Below are 19,246 nucleotides of genomic sequence, written 5' to 3' on the forward strand. Positions count from 1 at the left end.
ACGTGTTTCACCACTGCGGTGCAATACCCGGCCGCGCCGGCAGAGGGCGCCACCGCACCTGTGTCTGAGCAACCAGGGGACGTTTCAGGCTGGAACACACTGGTTTTCTTCATTCATTCATTTATGTATTTATTTATTTATTGGTTAATTTATTTATTCATCTCAGAGATGTTTACATTTGCTTCCTGCACAGTTGGAGCTGGTGTCCCCCCCCTGGTGGAGTTCTTGTTTCTGGGCCCGTTAACAGGAAAAAAGACGACTTTTGTGCTTAAGATGCGTGTCACATTACACGGAGCCGCTCTTTCGTGGCGCTCCGTCTCCACCTCTGTCACCTCCTCCTCCACTTCGCTCTCACACAGGGGTCATGAACGCTTCCTGTGGCCCGGTGTTCTGCCAATTTCTGCTGCTTTGCCAAAAAATGCTCCCTTATGGTTTTCTACCTTGTTAGAGCTACATTTTTAATGTGTTTTACTCCTTAAGCCCAGTTCCTTTTCCCCCAAGTGGTCCTTGTCGCTTGCCAGGCTGTCATTGTAAATAACAATGTGTTCTTAATGATCTTAAGTAAAGGCGAATGACTGAATGAATATCAAATAAAGCGATAGAATTGTTTTTTTCCCCCTCTTTATCGTATAATGTTCACAAAGTGTAATGCGATTCATGTCATGGGTAGTGTACATCCTATATTATCAATTTAGCGTAGCAATCAAACTTTGAAAATCGACTGTGCGCATGCGCAGAACCACAAAGTAGCATTTCTCGGCAGGTAGCAGAAATTGGCAGAACACCGGTTCTGCAGACTGACCCGTCTTCAGGCACCAAAGCTGTCAAAAGTCTCACAGAAATGTGATTACAGAGATGCTATCAGAGGAAGCAGTGACCCACTCAGTCAGACACACGGCAGAACTTCCATCTACGAGAATGTTATAATTTAAAATATTATAACCGCTAAGACTAATGACATCAGCACATTAGAACAGTTTAAACTGGTAGAAAAAGGAGGGAGGAAGCAGGTTCCTATCGTTTCATGAGGTTGTTGGCTTTCTGGTTGGCCGCATCGATGCGAGACACGTTGAGATTAGCCTGCAGAGAAACAGACGGAAAGAAGTGGTGGTAAGTATTTATCTAATAGAGACTCCACTGCTCTCTCTCTCTCTTTATTTCTCTCTCTCTCTCTCTCTCTCTCTCTCTCTCTCTTTCTCTCTTTCTCTCTGTCTCTCTCTCTCTCTCTCTCTCTCGCTCTCTCCTTTCGAACACCGGAACTGTCAGCCTTCTCTGAAGCATCCAAAAAGAGTCTAGCTGCGTCCGAAATTGCATACTTCCACCCTAATGAGTATGCAAGTGTGCAAGATTTTTTAGTGCGTCCGAAACATTAGTACATAATCAATAGTGTGCTCTATGTGGATTGATGGACACTAGCCGAGCAGAAACTTCCCACAATGCAATGCAGCGGCGTTTGGTTGCTAAGTGATACGTATATGTCATAAGTATAATACTAAGTATAATAATATTATTATATAATATTAATATTATAATATTCGTAAATATTAATATTATAATCTCATTTTGTTTTGGCCAGAATAAACGGGAAAGAGCGGAGCGGAGCCGCTACCGCTGCTGTGACAGGTTACCATGGTAACAACTCTAACCTACGGCAGGAAGTGGCGTGTGCGCTCTTAATAGTACGTCCGAATTAATGCACACTACGGATATTTACTCAAAAGTGTGCCAAATTTAAGTATACTTTTTAGTATATACTTTTTAGTATGGTATTTCAGTGACTGTGAAGGTTCTCAACAGAACATCTTTGGCTGGTGTCCGGGAGTCGAGGTGGTGTGGTGTGTTGGCGCCAGGGTCGTCTCCCAGAGGCAGCAGGAGGTCCCTGTACAAACATAGAGAAACGCAGTGCGGATCTCCAGTGGAGGGTGGTGCACGGGGCCGTGGCCACAAACAGATATGTGGCACATGTAGATCCTAGAGCAGGGAGTCATTGTGTTTTCTGCCAAGTTGAGGAAACATTGCAGCACCTTTGGCTCTCTTGCCCCAGATTGGTTCCCCCCTTTGCTTTGCTGCGGCAATGGTTCGGTGATTTGGGGCAGATTTTAGATGACAGGCTGTTTATTTTTGGTCCTAGGTACTCTGCAGCACACCGTAGGAACATCTGCCTTGTTAATTTTCTGTTAGGCCAGGCAAAAATGGCTATACGGCTCACAAGAAGAAACAGAATGAAAGAGACGGGATCTACAGATGTTGACCTAATGTTTAGAGCAGCTTTTTCAACCTTTTTTCAGTCATGACACCTTTCAAAAGTGAATAAAATCTCACGACACCCCAGAGTAAAATATAATTAAAAACCGCACTGCATCGCTCTGACTGTAAATGCATATGCCCCGTTTATTTTGTATCAATAACTTGAACACGATAACTGCACCGAAGTAGAAGTTCACTGTTGTGCTTGATTGCCACGCTGATGGACAGAAACTATGGTGATTTTTAAAAGAAAGACTGCCTATAGAGACTTTTCCAGCCGGAGTTTATTTGTTTTTCTTGTTTTTTTTTTTTGTTTTTTTTTTTTTTTTTTTGTTAAGCACTTTGTGTTTCATTATTTGTATGAAAAGTGCTATATAAATAAAGTTTGATTTGATTTGATTTGATAAAGGCAAATGAAAATGGTTGGATGGATGAAGGGATGATGATAGAGTGGCTGAGGCGGGTCTATGTAAGGTAACCTGGTGGTTTTTTGCACACATCACCATCGCTGTTGATCTGTGACTCTATGGGCGCCCATCTCATAGACAATGTAAAAAAAGAAGTGAAAAATATGAACACTGTGCTTGCTGTTATTCCGGAAGGTCTGACAAAGGAATTCCAACCGCTGGACGTCGGTGTGAACCAGCCGTTCAAAGTGAAGCCTGAATTATGGTTCCGCGTTAAATGGATGCAGAGCCTACGCTGGAGGGTACGGCGTAGCTGCGGGTCGCCGCGTACCCTCCGGCGTAGGCTCTGCGTTGGTGTAACGCGGAACCATAAATCAGCCTTAAGGCTGCAGCGGCGTGGGAGCGATGGATGACTGAGGGAGAACACAGTTTCACAAAGAGTGGAAGGCAGCGCCGGGCAAGTTATGATTGTTGATCCGTGGGCTAACGTGTCTGCTGGGACTATTTTGTGAGCTTTCGCAAAAGCCGGCAAGTCCGAGGCGCCGCACGGGATGGAAAGTGACTCTGAAAGCGAGGAATTCGGACTGGTACAGCTGATTTAGCGGAGCTCTTTAATGCAGAAACAGAGGATGAGGACTTCGATGGGTTTGATTAATGTAAAAACTGAAATAAAGTACAATCAAACAAAGTTTTACTCCCGCTCTATTTTTAAATACGCACACTTGTGTGCTTGTGTGTGTGTTCTGCGGCGTGCGTGTGTGTGTGTGTGTGTGTGTGTAGACGGCGCCTTTACGTTCGGTGCGCCGTGTGTGTGTTTTAAATACAGAAATGACACACAAAACTGAGGGTATGCCTTTCCACACGGCGCGCGGAATGGGCACATAGACAGGCCAGCTGACAGTCTTGCCTGGGCCCCGGACAAAATAATCTAAGATGGGCCCCCCTGCGCCCGGATCGCTCCTTCTCCCTCTTCCTCTCCTTCTGCTCTTCAGGTTTTTATACAAGTTAATGGACGTTAACATTAGAGCTAGCCAGTTAGGTTAAGTTACAAGGTTGGTAAACGTTAGCTGCTGTTTCTTACCTTGCTCTACGCTGACTTTATTAATTCCAGCTTCACCGTCACCACCTTTTTAAAATATTTGTGTAGAGAATCTCTGAGGCCTCTATTTTCTTCTTCTCTTCTTCTCTTTTCTCTGCTTTTCTGAGCACCGGACTTGTGCTGACCGGACATTTTGACCATTCTAATGGTTGAATTAAATGATAACATCAAATTTTGATCAGCGGCCAAACCATTTTTGTGTTGGGGGTTCTTGACCACAAGGACAATTAGGAAGAAAACAAATAACAAGCTTTTATGTAACTCAAATACTACATATTTTTCCACAAATAGGCATATTTTGAAACATTTTGAAAAATGATTCCATAATTTAATGAGAATAAAATGGAAAAAAAAAAAATGATTTTTTTTTTTTTTTCCAGTTCTGGGCCCCCCCCCTACCCTGGGCCCGGGACAACAGACCCGTTTGTCCCCCCCTATCGGCGGGCGTGCACATAGATACCCACAACCAGACACACTCACACCTACGGGCAATTTAGAATCATCAATCAATCTAATATGCATGTTTTTGGACTGTGGGAGGAAGCCGGAGTACCCGGAGGGAACCCACGCAAGCACGGGGAGAATACGCAAACTCCACACAGAAAGACCCCGCCGGGCCTCGGAGTTGAACCAGAGACCTTCTTGCTGTGAGGCAACAGTGCTAACCACCAAGCCACCGTGCTTGGATATAAAGTGATGTAAGACCCCGTTTTTACAAAGGAACTGGACTTTTACCGACTTATGACCAGGTATCTACTATCGGAGGAACGTTCCTGCATAAACTGTCCTGTTTTAATTCACTTATGTTGGCGTACTAAGTAAACTGGTAGTTCTCCAGACCACTTTTTTGTGGTCTTGGTCTCGTCTTGGCCTCTCCAGGTCTCGGACTCGCATAATTGAGATGCCGTTGCACCAAGGTGACAGAATCTGGTGATCAGCAGTTCTTCATCCTCGTAATGTACAGTTTTGTATTTTGTATTTAATTACAGTTTTGTGTTTATAACGGCCTTGTTTGAATAAATATATCAATAATATTTGCATATTGTTGTGATTGATTAAGCATCAGGTCCATTTCAGTGATGCTGATATACGGTGTAATCTGATTACTATAATGGTAAATAATGTAATTTAAATTTTTAATATTTAAAATTCAGGTTTCATCTCCAAATTAATTTCAATTTAAATCAGTAACATTTACCCTTCATGACTTTTCTGAGGTGGAGGTGGGTGTTGGAGCTGGTTATTCTGCTAGAGGACTTTGGGACTAGTTAGTGGTTGTGTCAATCCTTAAAAGCACTGGAGTCAATCCTCCAATAGTGTAGAAATATCTGATCTCAGCTGATGGAAACATTTATAGTAAGTTCAACATCATCATCCACTTCTCTGTGTTATTGAGCTGCAGTTGAAAACAAGCTCATATGGAAACTAGCTGAACCAGGATGATGTTCTACAATCACGCAGGATCAGGAAATTACTGGGTTTGTTTTGGTCTTGAGCTGAACTAGTCTTGGTCTTGGTCTAGATACTCTCTGATCTTGGTCTTGTCTTGGTCTCTGTTCAGTCGGTCTTGAATACAAGTCTCCCTAAAGCTAAAGAAGTCTGAAGAAACCTTGAGCTCCCGTACGTCTTCCAGGCGGGACACCGAGTGCATGCTCGACTTTTACGGACTTATGACCAGGTATCAGCGATCTGAGGAACGTTCCTGCTTTGACATCAGGAGCTTTTGAACATTTTCTTCCTCCAACGACCTCCCAAGAACCGACACGCGCTCAAGTACCTTCTCGCCCACGCGGCCGATCAGGTCCTTCTGGGAGTCCAGCTCGTTGCCAATGTCCAGCGCCATGCTCTTCAGGTTACCCACGATGCTGCCCACGTGGGCCAGGTTGTCCTCCATCTCGTCCTCGCGCGCGTCGTTGGTCACCCTGGAAACGGGGGGCGGGTCAGAGGTCAACATGGGTCAACCGATGTGGACGGCATCCTGCATCCCGCGGCGGCGGCGTCACATACCTGCGGATGTGTCCGCCGCTCATCATCATCTGCTCGCGCTCGTCAACGACTCTGGACGAAGGCGGCTGGTTGGACACGACGCCGTCCTGGCTGGAGGCTCCGCCCCAAACGGCCTTGTAGGCGCCGCTCTCCTCAAAAGCCTTCAGCCTGACGGAGGACGACACTCGGGATGTTAGACGTGACGGTGCTCCGACCTCACCTGTCAATCAGCTTCCTCCAGGAACAAAGATCCAAACAGCCAAACAAGTTCCTATGGAGGCGAAGCAACGCGGCAACGAAGCAACATGCGGCGAAGCAACGCAGCGGCGAATCAACACGGCAACGAAGCAACACGGCAACGAAGCCACGCGGTGGCAAAGCAACGCGCGGCGAAGCAACGCGCGGCGAAGCAACGCGCGGCGAAGCAACGCGCGGCGAAGCAACGCGCGGCGAAGCAACGAAGCCACGCGGCGGCGAAGCAACGCGGCGGCGAAGCAACGCGGCGGCGAAGCAACAAATGAGCCAAACGTAAAGAAAGCTGCCGTTATATACGTTACTTCAATGAAAGGAGGAGACTTGGACCAGGAGACGTTTTTAATCTTTAAGGTGATCCGGACATATCAAAAAGTAAATGTGTGTAAATTAGCCTAAATGAATTGGTGAGTGTAATAAACATACTACACACACTCTACACATACCTCTATACACATTCTATACACACCTCTATACACACTCTATACACACACCTCCATACACACCTCTATATACACACACACACACACACACACACACACACACACACACACACACACACACACACACACACACACACACACACACACACACACACCTCCATACACACCCCCATACACACCTCTATACCCCCCCCCCACCTACTTCTGGCAGCTGCAGAGGCCGCAGCACTTTCCCAGGTCGGTCAGGTTTTTCTCGGCCTCCTTCATGTCAGAGTTGATCTGATCCAAACCCTCCTCTATCCGCTCCAGCTGTTCTACAGGGTGGGGGGTGAGGAAGAGGAGGAGGAAGAGGAGGAGGGAAGAGCGGCGAAGCAAAACCATAAAAGAAAAGACGACTTCAAAGAAGCTGCACAGACGGAAATCATAAATGAGCGTGAGATCTGGGAGATCTGGGAGCTAGCGGCGCCACAACCAGCACAGCTTTGCCAGAACCAGGTCCCAGTGCCCAGTTCCATCATGTGTCCTCCTTCAGGTCCTCATTAGGAAGACCAGAGGCCTCCTGTCACCACTACAATTCAGCACCTGGAGCAGAAGTAGGAGGTTGGAGTGAAGCTGCTGTGACGTATTTGATTGTGTGATCTGAACGAAGAAGACAACAACAATAAAGATGCAGAACCTGGAGGAGATGATATATGTGCTGCTGGGTCTGTGGCTTGTGTTTGATATCAAGTTAAAAAATGAGAATGAGAGAAGCTTCGAGCGTTGACGCTTTTTAATGTTTGTCTCGGCTGGAGCCGTGAGCAGCTATGAAGTGACAGAGCTCCTGGTGGATCTGGTCGTTCCTTATCGCCGTCTAGATCCCTTTTTAATTCTCTCCTCAGCACCAGGTTTATGAACATCTGCACCTCAGAGTTGGATCAGAAACAGACTTTTGCTGCCATTGCTGGTTGAATAAAATGAACAAGAAGCCGCCATCAGAGTTGAACTGATTTCCGCCTCCTGACTCAGACGTCTGACTCCAACCCCCCGACCAATCGGTGGCCTGTAGTGTGATGACATCACCAGGGCCGCAAGGGGTGTGCGAACCGTTTTTTGTTTTTTCCTTCTTTCCCTTATAAATATCAACAGCCACGTTCCATTACAGACCTAAATCTGTACTAGTCTGTGCATATCAATAAATATATGCGCAAAATGTGCTTGCTGAGTGATGTCGCTGCGCAGCTGCGCGTGTCTGTTGTTCAATACAACTGCGTCTGACCAAGCGCAGACACAAGGTGCTCTGATCCAGACGGTGGAGTTGGAACAAACTGTAACACAATGTCGAGAGAACGAGACAGATTGAGGAAATTTCCATCAGGGGATGAAAAAAGAAAAAAACTAAAGAAAATGGAAGAGTTTAATGCCTCTCTGAAAGGCTCGTTTGATAAATTTGTTACAAAAATCACCGATCCGACTGGGTCTCAAGCAGCCGCGGGGCCCCGCGTAGAGGCAAGCCCAAATGATGATGAGGCAAGGGAAGGTATCCAGTATTTTGCTAATTGGAGAGTTAAATTGCGCATATAGACACCCGATCCGACCCGAAAAAACCCAAAAGGCCCCCCCCGGCCATTTCGCACAGGGCCTCGCAAATCTCCCAGACAGCTCTGGACATCACAGCCCGACTCAGCCGCTTAGAACCTCGGCAGAGTAGCAACAGAAAAGTATCTACTCGGCACATTAGACCCCTGGTGGGAAAGAACCAAACCGAGTCGAGCTGAGTAGGTACTAGTAGAAAAGCGCCAATAGATTGTTATGTAAACGTAATTTCTGACCCAGATTTATTGGACTGTGCTGCAGGTCTGCAAGAATGGATCTGTAATTACATTAAAGGGGACCTATTAGTCAAGTCCATTATGTTTGGATTTTAACTTTCGCTGGATTTTTTTGGAGAGTTGTAAAACTATACATTTTTGAAAACTGTAATGTATAAGCAATCAGAAAAACAATATATATAATATATTATGAAACACACGTTTTCTCTTGCTTTAACATATATAAAGTGGTCTCCCCTCAGCCTGCCAACTCAGAGAACGAGGAAAGCAACCAAATTCTGCAGTGTCTGTACAGCCGCCCGGATGAGCCGTCCAGTGTGATGTGGATCTACGAGCCGTTCAGATTCTTCTCCCTTTTGTTACGTAACGAAAATGCGATTTACAGGACTGTCTCAGAAAATTAGAATATTGTGATAAAGTTCTTTATTTTCTGTAATGCAATTAAAAAATATCATACATTCTGGATTCATTACAAATCAACTGAAATATTGCAAGCCTTTTATTATTTTAATATTGCTGATTATGGTTTACAGTTTAAGATTAAGATTCCCAGAATATTCTAATTTTTTTAGATAGGATATTTGAGTTAGCTGTAAGCCATGATCAGCAATATTAAAATAATAAAAGGCTTGCAATATTTCAGTTGATTTTGTAATGAATCCAGAATGTATGACATTTTGGTTTTTGTAATTGCATTACAGAAAATCTCAATATTCTAACTTTCTGAGACAAACCTGTACATAGGTTATCCTCCGATGCGTAAAACCACGCCCACAACTAACTCCGCCGGCCGAAGCTTCCGCCATTTTTTCATAGCGGTGTATTGCGTCATTCAGGCAGCCAATCAGCACAGAGCCTCATTATCATAGCCCCACCCACTCAGAATCCTGTATAGATAATGAGGTTAGAGAATGGGAAGATAAAGACATGGCTCAGAGGCTGAATTTCTAATTTATTTAGCAAAAATAATCAAAAGCTTATTTTTAAGACATTCAAGGCCTGTTTAAAATAGGTATTAGATGCCATAATAGGTCCCCTTTAAGTTGACGAGACGCAGCATTAAAACACATTGGGTTCATAACGTTTGCTCATTTCATCGTTTCAGTTGTTGCTACTGAAACGACGTCTGAAACGAGGATGGATTCAAACAGCGAGGCGGTCAGGTAATGTTGCTTAGGGTCACTTGTACGGACAGACCTCTCACAGAGGTCACATGTTTGGAACTGGGCGCCAGGCGGCGGTCCGGCGGAGGTTGGACCTACTTCCTGATTGGCCACATGCACAGGCCGCAGCACTGCGCCATGTCCGTCAGGTTCTTCTCCGCCTCCCTCATGTCCCTGTTGATGGAGTCCATCCCTTCCTCGATACGCTCCAGCTGCTCTGTGAGGGACGGCAGGTTTACGGCGGAGCGCCGTGGAAACGGCCGTGATGATGTCACGGCCCAGAACGCGCCCAGACGGGTGATTAACAAACACACCCTGAAACTTGGCCTGATGGTTTCACTCGGACTGAGACAAGGTTCCTACCGTCGGGACCAACCAGGAACCAAAGCTCCAAAGACTCGGTGAAGGAGTCTTACTGCATTTTTACTTTTATTTTTTATTTTATTTATTTATTTTATTTCTATTTTTGTTTTTAATTTTTCTTTTCATCTTCATCTTTAATTTTTTATCTTTTTATCCTTATATGGGTGTTTGGTTTTTGGGGTATTTGATTTGTACCGTATATTGATACAGAAGCCAAAGAATGCAAATCAAACATTACATATAAAAGAATAATAAAAGCCAGTTTGATGAACAAATATCATGATAATTGTTAAGTTAGGAGGGTTTTCTTTTTTTTCCTCGCTCTCTTTTTAGCACCATTGTCATATTTTTTTTCTTTGAATCAAAAAAGAATATGACTATGTGTTGGACAACAGCTATTTCGCGTTATTTTATAACTTGGTTGTAGTTTTGGTTTTGTTTTCTGTTTGTTTGTTTTTTTTTATTAAACTACATTTATTGGAAAGTGTTTTTTGTTGTTTTTTTTGCCTAATTTGTCTTTTTTTATTATTATTACATTAATTGAAACTTGATTTCTTAGGAAAAAGGGACAGATAAAATAAGCTTAGTCTTCTTTCTGTTCCCTTTCATTCAAGGAAAGAGATTTGTTGTTATTATATTGAACTGTTTTGTTTTTCTTTTAATGAATGAAATAAAGAAATAAACATATGACAGTGCTGAGTGAGTGAGATGGAGATGTCAGTTTCCCCGAGGGAACCTCAGAATGGATCAATAAAGTCGTCTGAATCTGAATCTGAATCTTGTTAACCTCACCAGGTTTGGGGTTTGTACCTGAACGGGCCTGAAGGATGAACCGGAGCTTGAAATAACGCTGCAAAGACTTTTATTCCTCCGGAGATTTTGAGGATTAAAAGACTGAATAAATAACTGAATGAAGGTCATTCGTGAAATTACGCGTACGGATGTCCTGATCCGATACTTTGGTACGGAAGAGTATTAGGGCCATGCAGGAGAACAAATATTTGAGAGGGGAAGATTTTTTTTTATTTTGCACTTTGAGAAAAAAGTCGAAATGTTGAGAATAAAGTTGAAATACAATTTCAAGAATAAAGTCGAAATTTCGCCTTTTTTCTCAACATTTCAATTTTAATCACGAAATTGTACTTCAACATTAATCTTGACATTTGACAAACCAGAGAAAAAAACACTTTACGAACGAATCAAATCCATTTTGAGACGACAGACTTCATCAAACCTTTTCTTTGTTGATTGGGACGTTTCTCTGATGACTGGTTTCTTTTAACTTATAAATGATAAACGAGTACTTTTACACGAGAAAACACTGAGAAACAATCCAGGTGATGATCCTGACGATGCACAAAAAAAGTTCTCTTAAACTACGTATGTTAAATATGTTTCATTACATTGTAAAACTCAAATATTAAGACTATTATGGTCCGTCAACACATCTAAAGTAATAAAGGGGCATTGAATGAATGTTCTGACTTCATTTGATGCAAAACAAACCGTTCTTTAACATTTGAGAGAACAGAAGTGAAGAAGTTCTGAACTAGCTTGGTTACCTCCTTGCTCGTCCAGCATCACGACGGTTCTGATCCCCACGTCTTTACTCTGGAGGGAAAAGAAAAACCTGTCAGTTCATTGTTCTTATATCAGAATCTGGCAGCAGATGATGGTGAGGACGTCACTCTTAACCAACGTTTTGAACTTATTTGCGAGTTCATTTGAGCAACTGATAGATGCATCACTCAGCAACGGCACCGCTACGTTAGCGCTAACACAGGTGGAGGGTCGAGTGTTTATCTGCAGAAACAGACTTTTACAGACATCAGTCACTACGTTCACTACAAGAATTTCCACTTTAGTCTGACTGATATCAGTCATCTATACACCTTAGTTGGGCTGTGGTCGAACCAAACCGAGTTCTTTAAATGTTGCTATTGGAACCACATGATGAAGTTCTAAATCGAGCTATTACAACCAGATAATGAGGTTTTGAATTGAGCTTTTAGAGCCCGATTAAATCTTAATCGGGATGTGGTCAAACTGAACTGGAGTTCTTGAAATCGAGCTATTAGAACCAGATGATGAGGTTCTGAATCGAACTATTAGAACCAGAGAATTACGTTTTAAATTGAGCTATTAGACCCAGATGATGTGGTTCTAAATGGAGCTATTGGACCTGGATGATGCGGTTCTGAATCAAACTATTAGACCCAGATAATGAGGTCTAATAGTCTCTAATGGACCTATTAGAGCCAAATTACACCTTAAGGCTCAGTTATGGTTCTGCGTCACACCAACGCAGAGCACACGCCGCAGCCGTGATGCCGTGCTGAACCCTTCGGACTTCTCCGTCTCGCCATTTGGTCGCGGTGCAGTACCCCCCGCGGCCACTAGTAGCGATCTTTTTCTGAATGGTTTACCCGACTTTTTCCGGTCACAGTAAATCAAAGAAATAAGGACAACTATTGTGCAAAAAACAAAAACAAAAAGAAATCACACATAAACGAAGAAAAGAGCCCTGGAAGTTCACTACTGATTCAAACCGGAAACCGGAAATGCTTCGCTTTCAAACGAACCAATCACAGCCCTCTCGGTCTGCGAGTGGACGGCGTCTCCTCGACGCGTAGTTACAATTTTCGGGAGGTGCACGTCACTGACGGCGCAGGTGACGGCGTGTCCTCTGCGTCGATCCAAACCACACGCCGTAGGCACGGTGTCATTTTGACGCAGAACCATATTTCAGCCTTTAATGGGGCTGTGGTCAAACCGAACTGGAGTCCTTGAAATCAAGGTATTAGAACCAGATGATGAGGTTTTAAACGGAGCTATTGGAGCCAGAAATGAGGTTCTAAATGGAGCTATTAGAGCCAGATGATGTGGTTCTAAATGAAGCTATCCCAGCATCTATACGGAGACCACGGTTAGCCGAGCTACTGACTGACCTGGAACTCTCCTTTCTGCAAGTGACGACACCGTAGAAGCAGAAATAACAGTCACGGCATGACAACAACACAGTAGCAGAAGAGGAAGGTTTTGTCAGTTTTTACAAACGTACAGAGCTGCTGTTATTGTTTTATTTTATTCATTTTATTATTTATTAAAATACTTGAATTTACTTTAAGATTATTTTAATTGAAGCTATTTTTTATTTCTTATTAATCTTAATTTATTTTATTATTTTATTGATTTAATTTGCCTGAAGATGATTATTTTGTACTTTTGTCTGTTTGAATGGTTGTGTTAAAAAAATAAATCAGACGTTACTCAACAGTTACTCAGTACTTCAGTAGTTTTTTCACCAAGTTCTTTTTTACTTTTACTCAAGTAATTATTTGGATGACTACTTTTTACTTCTACTTGAGTCCTATTATTCTGAAGTAACAGTACTTTTACTTGAGTTTGGCTCCTCTACCAGCTCTGTTCATGTGTGAGTGTGATGGGTCTCGTACCTCCTCCACCATCTGGACCATCCTCCTCGTGCTCTCCAGAGACTACGGGACACAAACAAAAACCTCAGTACTTTCAGGACGTCAAAAAGGACACGTTTCAGAAGGGTCACATGACTCAATGCTGCGTCCACTGTTCTGTCCAGTCTACGGGTCGGGCTGTGGAGACCTGGGACCAAGCTGAGCCCCAGCAGCAGCCAGGAATCAGGTCCTCAGAAACCCCAGCATGACATCACAGGGAGGTTGTCCAGTTCTTTTTAAAACCGTCCAAAAGAGACGTTCAGGTCCAATAAGGTCATTTTCAAGCGACGAGTGTCGTCAGGATTAATGTTGTGATAACAATTTAGTATCTTCAGAGACAAATTATTGTATTTGAAAAGAAATACTGCAACATTTTCTAATAAAAACCACAAACCACGGACAATTTTTAAAAGAGGACTAAAAACCTTTTCTTTTTAGCAAAGCATTTTATCACTAAACAACGCTTTTGTTTTTTTCCCCCATAGTTGCTGTTTTTAATAGTTTTATTCTCTTTTCTGCCATGTCTTGACTTTTTATCCCTTTTATCTCGTATCTTGATTTTATTATTTCTGTTTCCTTTTTGTTATTAACCTTTTTATTAGAGAAATAAAGTCAGTTTTACGAGTTGCACATCATTACAGTATCAATCGAGTATTTTTTTTTCATAGAAAAAGGAGAAAAAAGAAAAAAGAGGTGGAGGAAAAAATTAAAAAAAATAATCAATCAATGAATAAATAAAACAAATCATCACCCAAAATCCGATGTACAGTCAATCCAAAACTACTAAAATAATACAATATAAAATAAAATACAAAATACTAATACCAAATAAATAAAGAAATCAAGAAGAAATCAAAAAGAAAATACATTTGTAAGGGGATAGAAAAAAAGGGATTTTCACTTTCGTCCCTCGAACATTCTGAGAAGTCACCTTAAAATGCTAAATACCCCGCTCTAGAAAAAATAAATAAATTAAATAAAAATAAATTAAATAATAAAATAAATTAAAAAAAATTCTGTTTCCTTTTAATTATCAAATTGTAGAAATTAGAAATTTTCAGTAATGTGAAGTGAATTATAAAGTGAGTTCTTATTATTATTATTATTATTATTATTATTATTATTATTATTATTATTAATTCATGCATGAAAGAATTAAAGAAAGTTTAATTAGAAACGCGCGTGTGTGTGTGTGTGTGTGTGTGTGTGTGTGTGTGTGTGTGTGTGTGTGTGTGTGTGTGTGTGGCCCCGGGGACGTCCCCACCCAGGAACGCTAATGTTCCTCTGCGAACCGTTGCCCCGGGAGACGGGCCGTCTCCATGGCGACCAGGTGAGCCAGGTGCCGTTAACGGGCCCCTCCCCCTCAGGCGGAGACACCTGAGAGCCTCAGCTTCTTTTAGTTTTCATGAAACTGAAATGTTATTGATGACGACTCCCTGAACCGCAGGTCACGATCGGGTCCAGAACCATCCGGGTCCGGTAGAACTTTTCCTCTGTAGCAGTACTCGAGTTGTAAAAATAAATCAGGGGGGATGGTGGATTTTATCATATGGGGACAGATAATTTGTGCTGATTACAAATAATATAATATATTACAAATAATAGCAGTGACCAAAACACCTGCAGAAATACTGCAGGAATGACATAGCAGCAGTTAAATGCAGCCTTCTGTAAGCTTTAAATATCCACTGGGCTTACATCAAATACATCAAAACACAACAATAAAAAACACTTTTCTGAACTTATCAATATGACTCTGTCCTTCACAGGATAAGTAAAATGGATCACTGCAAAAACTCTAAATCTTAACAAGAATATTTGTCTTATTTCTAGTTAAAATGTCTCATTTTAGTAAAAAAAATCTCATTAAACTTAAAACAAGACTCATCACTGGAAAAAACAACAATTTTCACCTGTTTCAAGCAGATTTTCACTTGAAATAAGTAGAAAAATCTGCCAGTGGAACAAGATTTTATTGCTTGTAATGAGAAGATAAATCTTGTCCCACTGGCAGATTTTTATACTTATTTCAAGTGAAAATTTACTTGAAACAGATGAAAATTGTTATTTTTCTGGTGATGACTCTAAATGTTGAAATAGCAGTAATACCACATTCATTGATGAAATGACATAAGGGATGGAAAGGAGGGATGGAAGTTTTACAGGGGGGATGATTTTGACCATTTTTATTTCAGGGGGGATGCCATCCCCCTTCAACTCCAGTACTGGTCTACAAAGGTCTGAACGGTCCAGGTCCAGAATCATGTTGTTGAATCGTACAAATAAACGGTGTAATTATGTTTAACAGGTTTGTTTTTTTACTGTGAAACAATAATCAACGTTGTTTAAAACATGAACACCTCCCCGTCCAGGACCGGTCCATCACGTTCAGGGGCGGGGCTACGGTGTCCTGGGGCCCCGGGCAAATCTTTACAGGGGGCCCCCATTTTAAATAGTGCAGGTTTGTATTGTTTCAAAATAAAATACCGTATTTTCTGGACTATAAGCCGCTACTTTTTTCCTAAGTTTTGAATCATGCAGCTTATACAAAGGTGCGGCTATTCTGTGGATTTTTCTTCCACCGCTAGGGGGAGTGCTAACCGGAATTAGAATTAAAAACTAAGACAAAATAAATGCAAAGAAGAATACGCTACTTCTTCTTTAGCAGATAGAAGTAGGTAGAAGCAGATTTCAAACACATAAATAGATAAATAAATACCGGTTATTTTCTCTTGGTTCTGTCCCGTTTTAATCAGCAAAGTTGCTGCCGTGTTAAAAGACACTGTTAGGAAAGGATCTATTTAGGTACAAACATGTACATCATTTACAGTTCAAAATCCTTCTGTACATGTAGTAAATATCTAATCTAACAACATAAATATCTGCGGCTTGCATATCTTTTTTTTTAAATAGAGTGGATGCGGCTTATATACGGCTGCGGCTTGTATATCTTTTTTTAATTGTTTTTTAAAAATAGAGTGGATGCGGCTTATATACAGGTGCGGCTTATAGTCCAGAAAATACGGTATATCCTTTTTACTGTAAAATAAATCCTGTATTTTACTTTTTAACCCAGTCACCTGCTGCTGTGTTTAACGTCTCCCCCCCAAAAAAACAACATTTAAAACACTTAAACAACGGTAGTCAGAGGATAAATGAGTCGTTACAGCCGCATAACGATGTACAAACCTCAGATATATATAATCGAGCGACTGTTTGAGGCGGGGTTATTACCTCATCTGTGACCTGATTGGCTCTTCTTTGTAGCTCCTCCTGCTCCGTCAGGATGGGCGGGTCCAGACGGCTGTTGGCCATGGTTGCAGGTTCAAATCCCGGTGATCAGTGAGGCTGCAGACTCAGGAGGTTCTGGTACCTGGAGGGAGGAAGAGAGAGGGAATAAAGAACCTTTAATACACTGGAACAGGGGGCGGAGCCACGGGGTCATTAGGGGGAACATGAGCTGGATCCAGAAGCAGACACACCCCCTCCATCTTCTTCTGCGCTACGTTTAATGTCACTAATCCCTCTTTAAACCTTTTGGGTAAAGATTTAATAATAAAAATTGTCTAACTCATGTTGTTCACTGTGCTTTTATTTATTTACCTGGAATAAAGCTTAAAAGGAAAGAAAACCTTGTGGGCGATACTAAGTACCCCCTCACCAACTCCCAACAATTACTGAAGAAACTTCAACTTCTTGTTTCGGCCAGGATAAACGGGAAAGAGCGGAGCGGTGCGCTTCCTCCCGTCACTTCCTCCCAACGGCTGTCTCTGTTGGGAGTCCCTTTACTACAGGTGTTTCAGTCAGAGGGCGGACTTACGTCCTACGTCTCACACTGTCTGATGCGCGTACTCGTTGTTAGCCGCGGAGCGTCAGCAACATGCTAGCGAGTCCCTGACATGAACAGTTGTTTTATTTATGAAAGGTTTTCTTAAAGGAGCATGAGGCAGGATTGAGGCTGGATTTATGAAAAAAATCCGTATACATTTTAAGTTTTCTAGTAATAATGTCAGATGAAGTGTTCCAAACCCAAAAGAATGATTCCTCTAGTGTATCTCTCCGTTGCCTTGAACAGGCTGTGTGCTGCAAAATGTGCTGCAATTCGGTCCCGAATTTCCCGTGCTCGGCTGCGGATGTGACGTCACATGACGCTGCATGCACGTTCTCCCCGTTCTCCCGTGCCGGCTTCACTGTTGGCTGCAGTACCCCCAACGGCCGTCGTGGTGAAGGGTGGCGCTAGAGAGTCTCATTTCTTAAAAGGAGCCTCATGCTCCTTTAACACAAAAGTTAAACCTGCTGTAAACACCATACTACGTTGTAGTGTCACCCAAACTAATTGTTTGATAGTCATTGTAATTCATAATTTACGTTCATTTAATCTCTACAGCTGGTATTTAAACTTTAAATGGGCATATTGGTGTAACAAACAAAAAAAAACAACTCATCAAATGCATCAATGCATGTACTATAATTGTAGTCTGGTTACATTATAGTATATATTTCACCTGTGTAAAATGTATTAGAGTAAGACTTAATAATAATAATAATAATGTACAGCAATGACAACTGTAGGTTACTGCATGTATTAATTGGGCAAACGGATGCATAATAATAATAGTACATGCAGACTAAAATTAGACTATGATGATCCGCTGTGTTCTCTTTCTCAAACGTGTGTCCCCCCCCACCTATCATATTGTATGCTTTTTAATAGAAAGAAGTTTGCTGAAGCGTGCACTGCTGCGTACAGTCAAACCACAACCATATGACTGAAACACCTGTAGTAAAGAGACTTCCTGTTACCCCCCCCCCCCACACACACACACACATACACACACACACACACACACACACACACGCACACACACACACACACACACACACACGCACACACACACACACACACACACACGCACACACACACACACACACACACACACTTTTCTAATTAAACTGCCTTTAATTCTTTCATGCATGAATTAATAATGATAACAATAATACATTTTATTTATAATGCACTTTACGCTACTGAAAATCTCAAAGTGCTACAGTTTGATAATTAAAAGGAAACAGAAATAATAAAATCAAGATAAGAGATAAAAGGGATAAAAAGTCAAGACATGGCAGAAAAGAGAATAAAACAATTAAAAACAGCAACTATGGGGGAAAAAAACAACAGCATTGTTTAGTGATAAAATGCTTTGCTAAAAAGAAAAGGTTTTTAGTCCTCTTTTAAAAATTGTCCGTGGTTTGTGGTTTTTCACACACACACACACACACACACACACACACACACACACACACACACACACACACACACACACACACAGGTCTGCAGCATCATAATTAACTGCAACCTCATCATCACCTGCTGGAGTAAAGGGGTGGGGGGGGGGGGGTGAACATCAAATAAAGGAATCACGTGACACAGATGAGCTTCTGCAGATAAGACATCTGCTAAAATGCAGAAATAAAGTGTAAATGTCTAAAACTCCATTTTATAAGCTGAATTATTATTTACCCGTTACAGAATAAAGCGGTCGCGTGGACTCCTTCACCTTCAGGACCTTTTCTCTCCGTTTCCTGGGTGGACGGTTCCTCTGTTGTTTATTTAAAACATAAATGTAAATGTAGAAGGTTGTTACTGATGATTAAACATTTAAATTCTAAGATTCTGCGACGAGCTTTCAGTAATAAACGTCCTAAAAACACCTTTATCCTCCGTTCATCCTCCGTTCCTCACAGGTAAACCCCTGTACAGGTAAATAAAACCGTTTAACTTTATTAAACCGCTCGAACACAAACTCACCTGTCATCGGTTCCGCTCCCTGTTTCGGTCCCGTCATGCGGGTTTTCCGCGTTCACGCGTCCGAGCCGACACCTGTTGGTTGGTCCTCCTCCTCCTCTTCATCATCACCATCACCATCATCCTCCTCATCCTCCGCACCGCCCCGCTCCTGCGCGCCGGCGCGTCCCTTCACCGAACCGAACGCACCTTATGT

At 42.2% G+C, this 19,246-nt stretch overlaps 1 protein-coding gene across 4 annotated transcripts; it reads right to left on the bottom strand.

Moving 5' to 3' along the window:
* Positions 1-144: 144 nt before the first annotated feature.
* On the bottom strand, positions 145-19,118 carry zgc:101731 (SNARE_SNAP25N and SNARE_SNAP23C domain-containing protein). Of its 4 annotated transcripts, XM_061720463.1 has the most exons (10): positions 19,054-19,118; positions 18,766-18,844; positions 16,479-16,617; positions 13,227-13,268; positions 11,334-11,382; positions 6,637-6,748; positions 6,297-6,338; positions 5,761-5,907; positions 5,531-5,675; positions 145-1,080 (listed from the first exon to the last, which is right to left on the bottom strand). In XM_061720463.1, the coding sequence occupies exons 3-10, from the start codon at positions 16,557-16,559 to the stop codon at positions 1,015-1,017; spliced, it is 684 nt and encodes a 227-aa protein (XP_061576447.1). In that variant the 5' UTR covers positions 16,560-16,617; positions 18,766-18,844; positions 19,054-19,118; the 3' UTR covers positions 145-1,014. The 4 variants fall into 4 exon arrangements, with proteins under 4 accessions (XP_061576447.1, XP_061576449.1, XP_061576450.1 ...); XM_061720465.1 differs by lacking the exon at positions 6,297-6,338; XM_061720466.1 differs by lacking the exons at positions 6,297-6,338; positions 6,637-6,748 and adding an exon at positions 9,508-9,625.
* Between the last annotated feature and the right edge of the window lie 128 nt (positions 19,119-19,246).

The sequence above is a fragment of the Cololabis saira genome, chromosome 4 (genome assembly GCF_033807715.1).
Source record: "Cololabis saira isolate AMF1-May2022 chromosome 4, fColSai1.1, whole genome shotgun sequence".
Classification (NCBI taxonomy): Eukaryota; Metazoa; Chordata; class Actinopteri; order Beloniformes; family Belonidae; genus Cololabis; species Cololabis saira.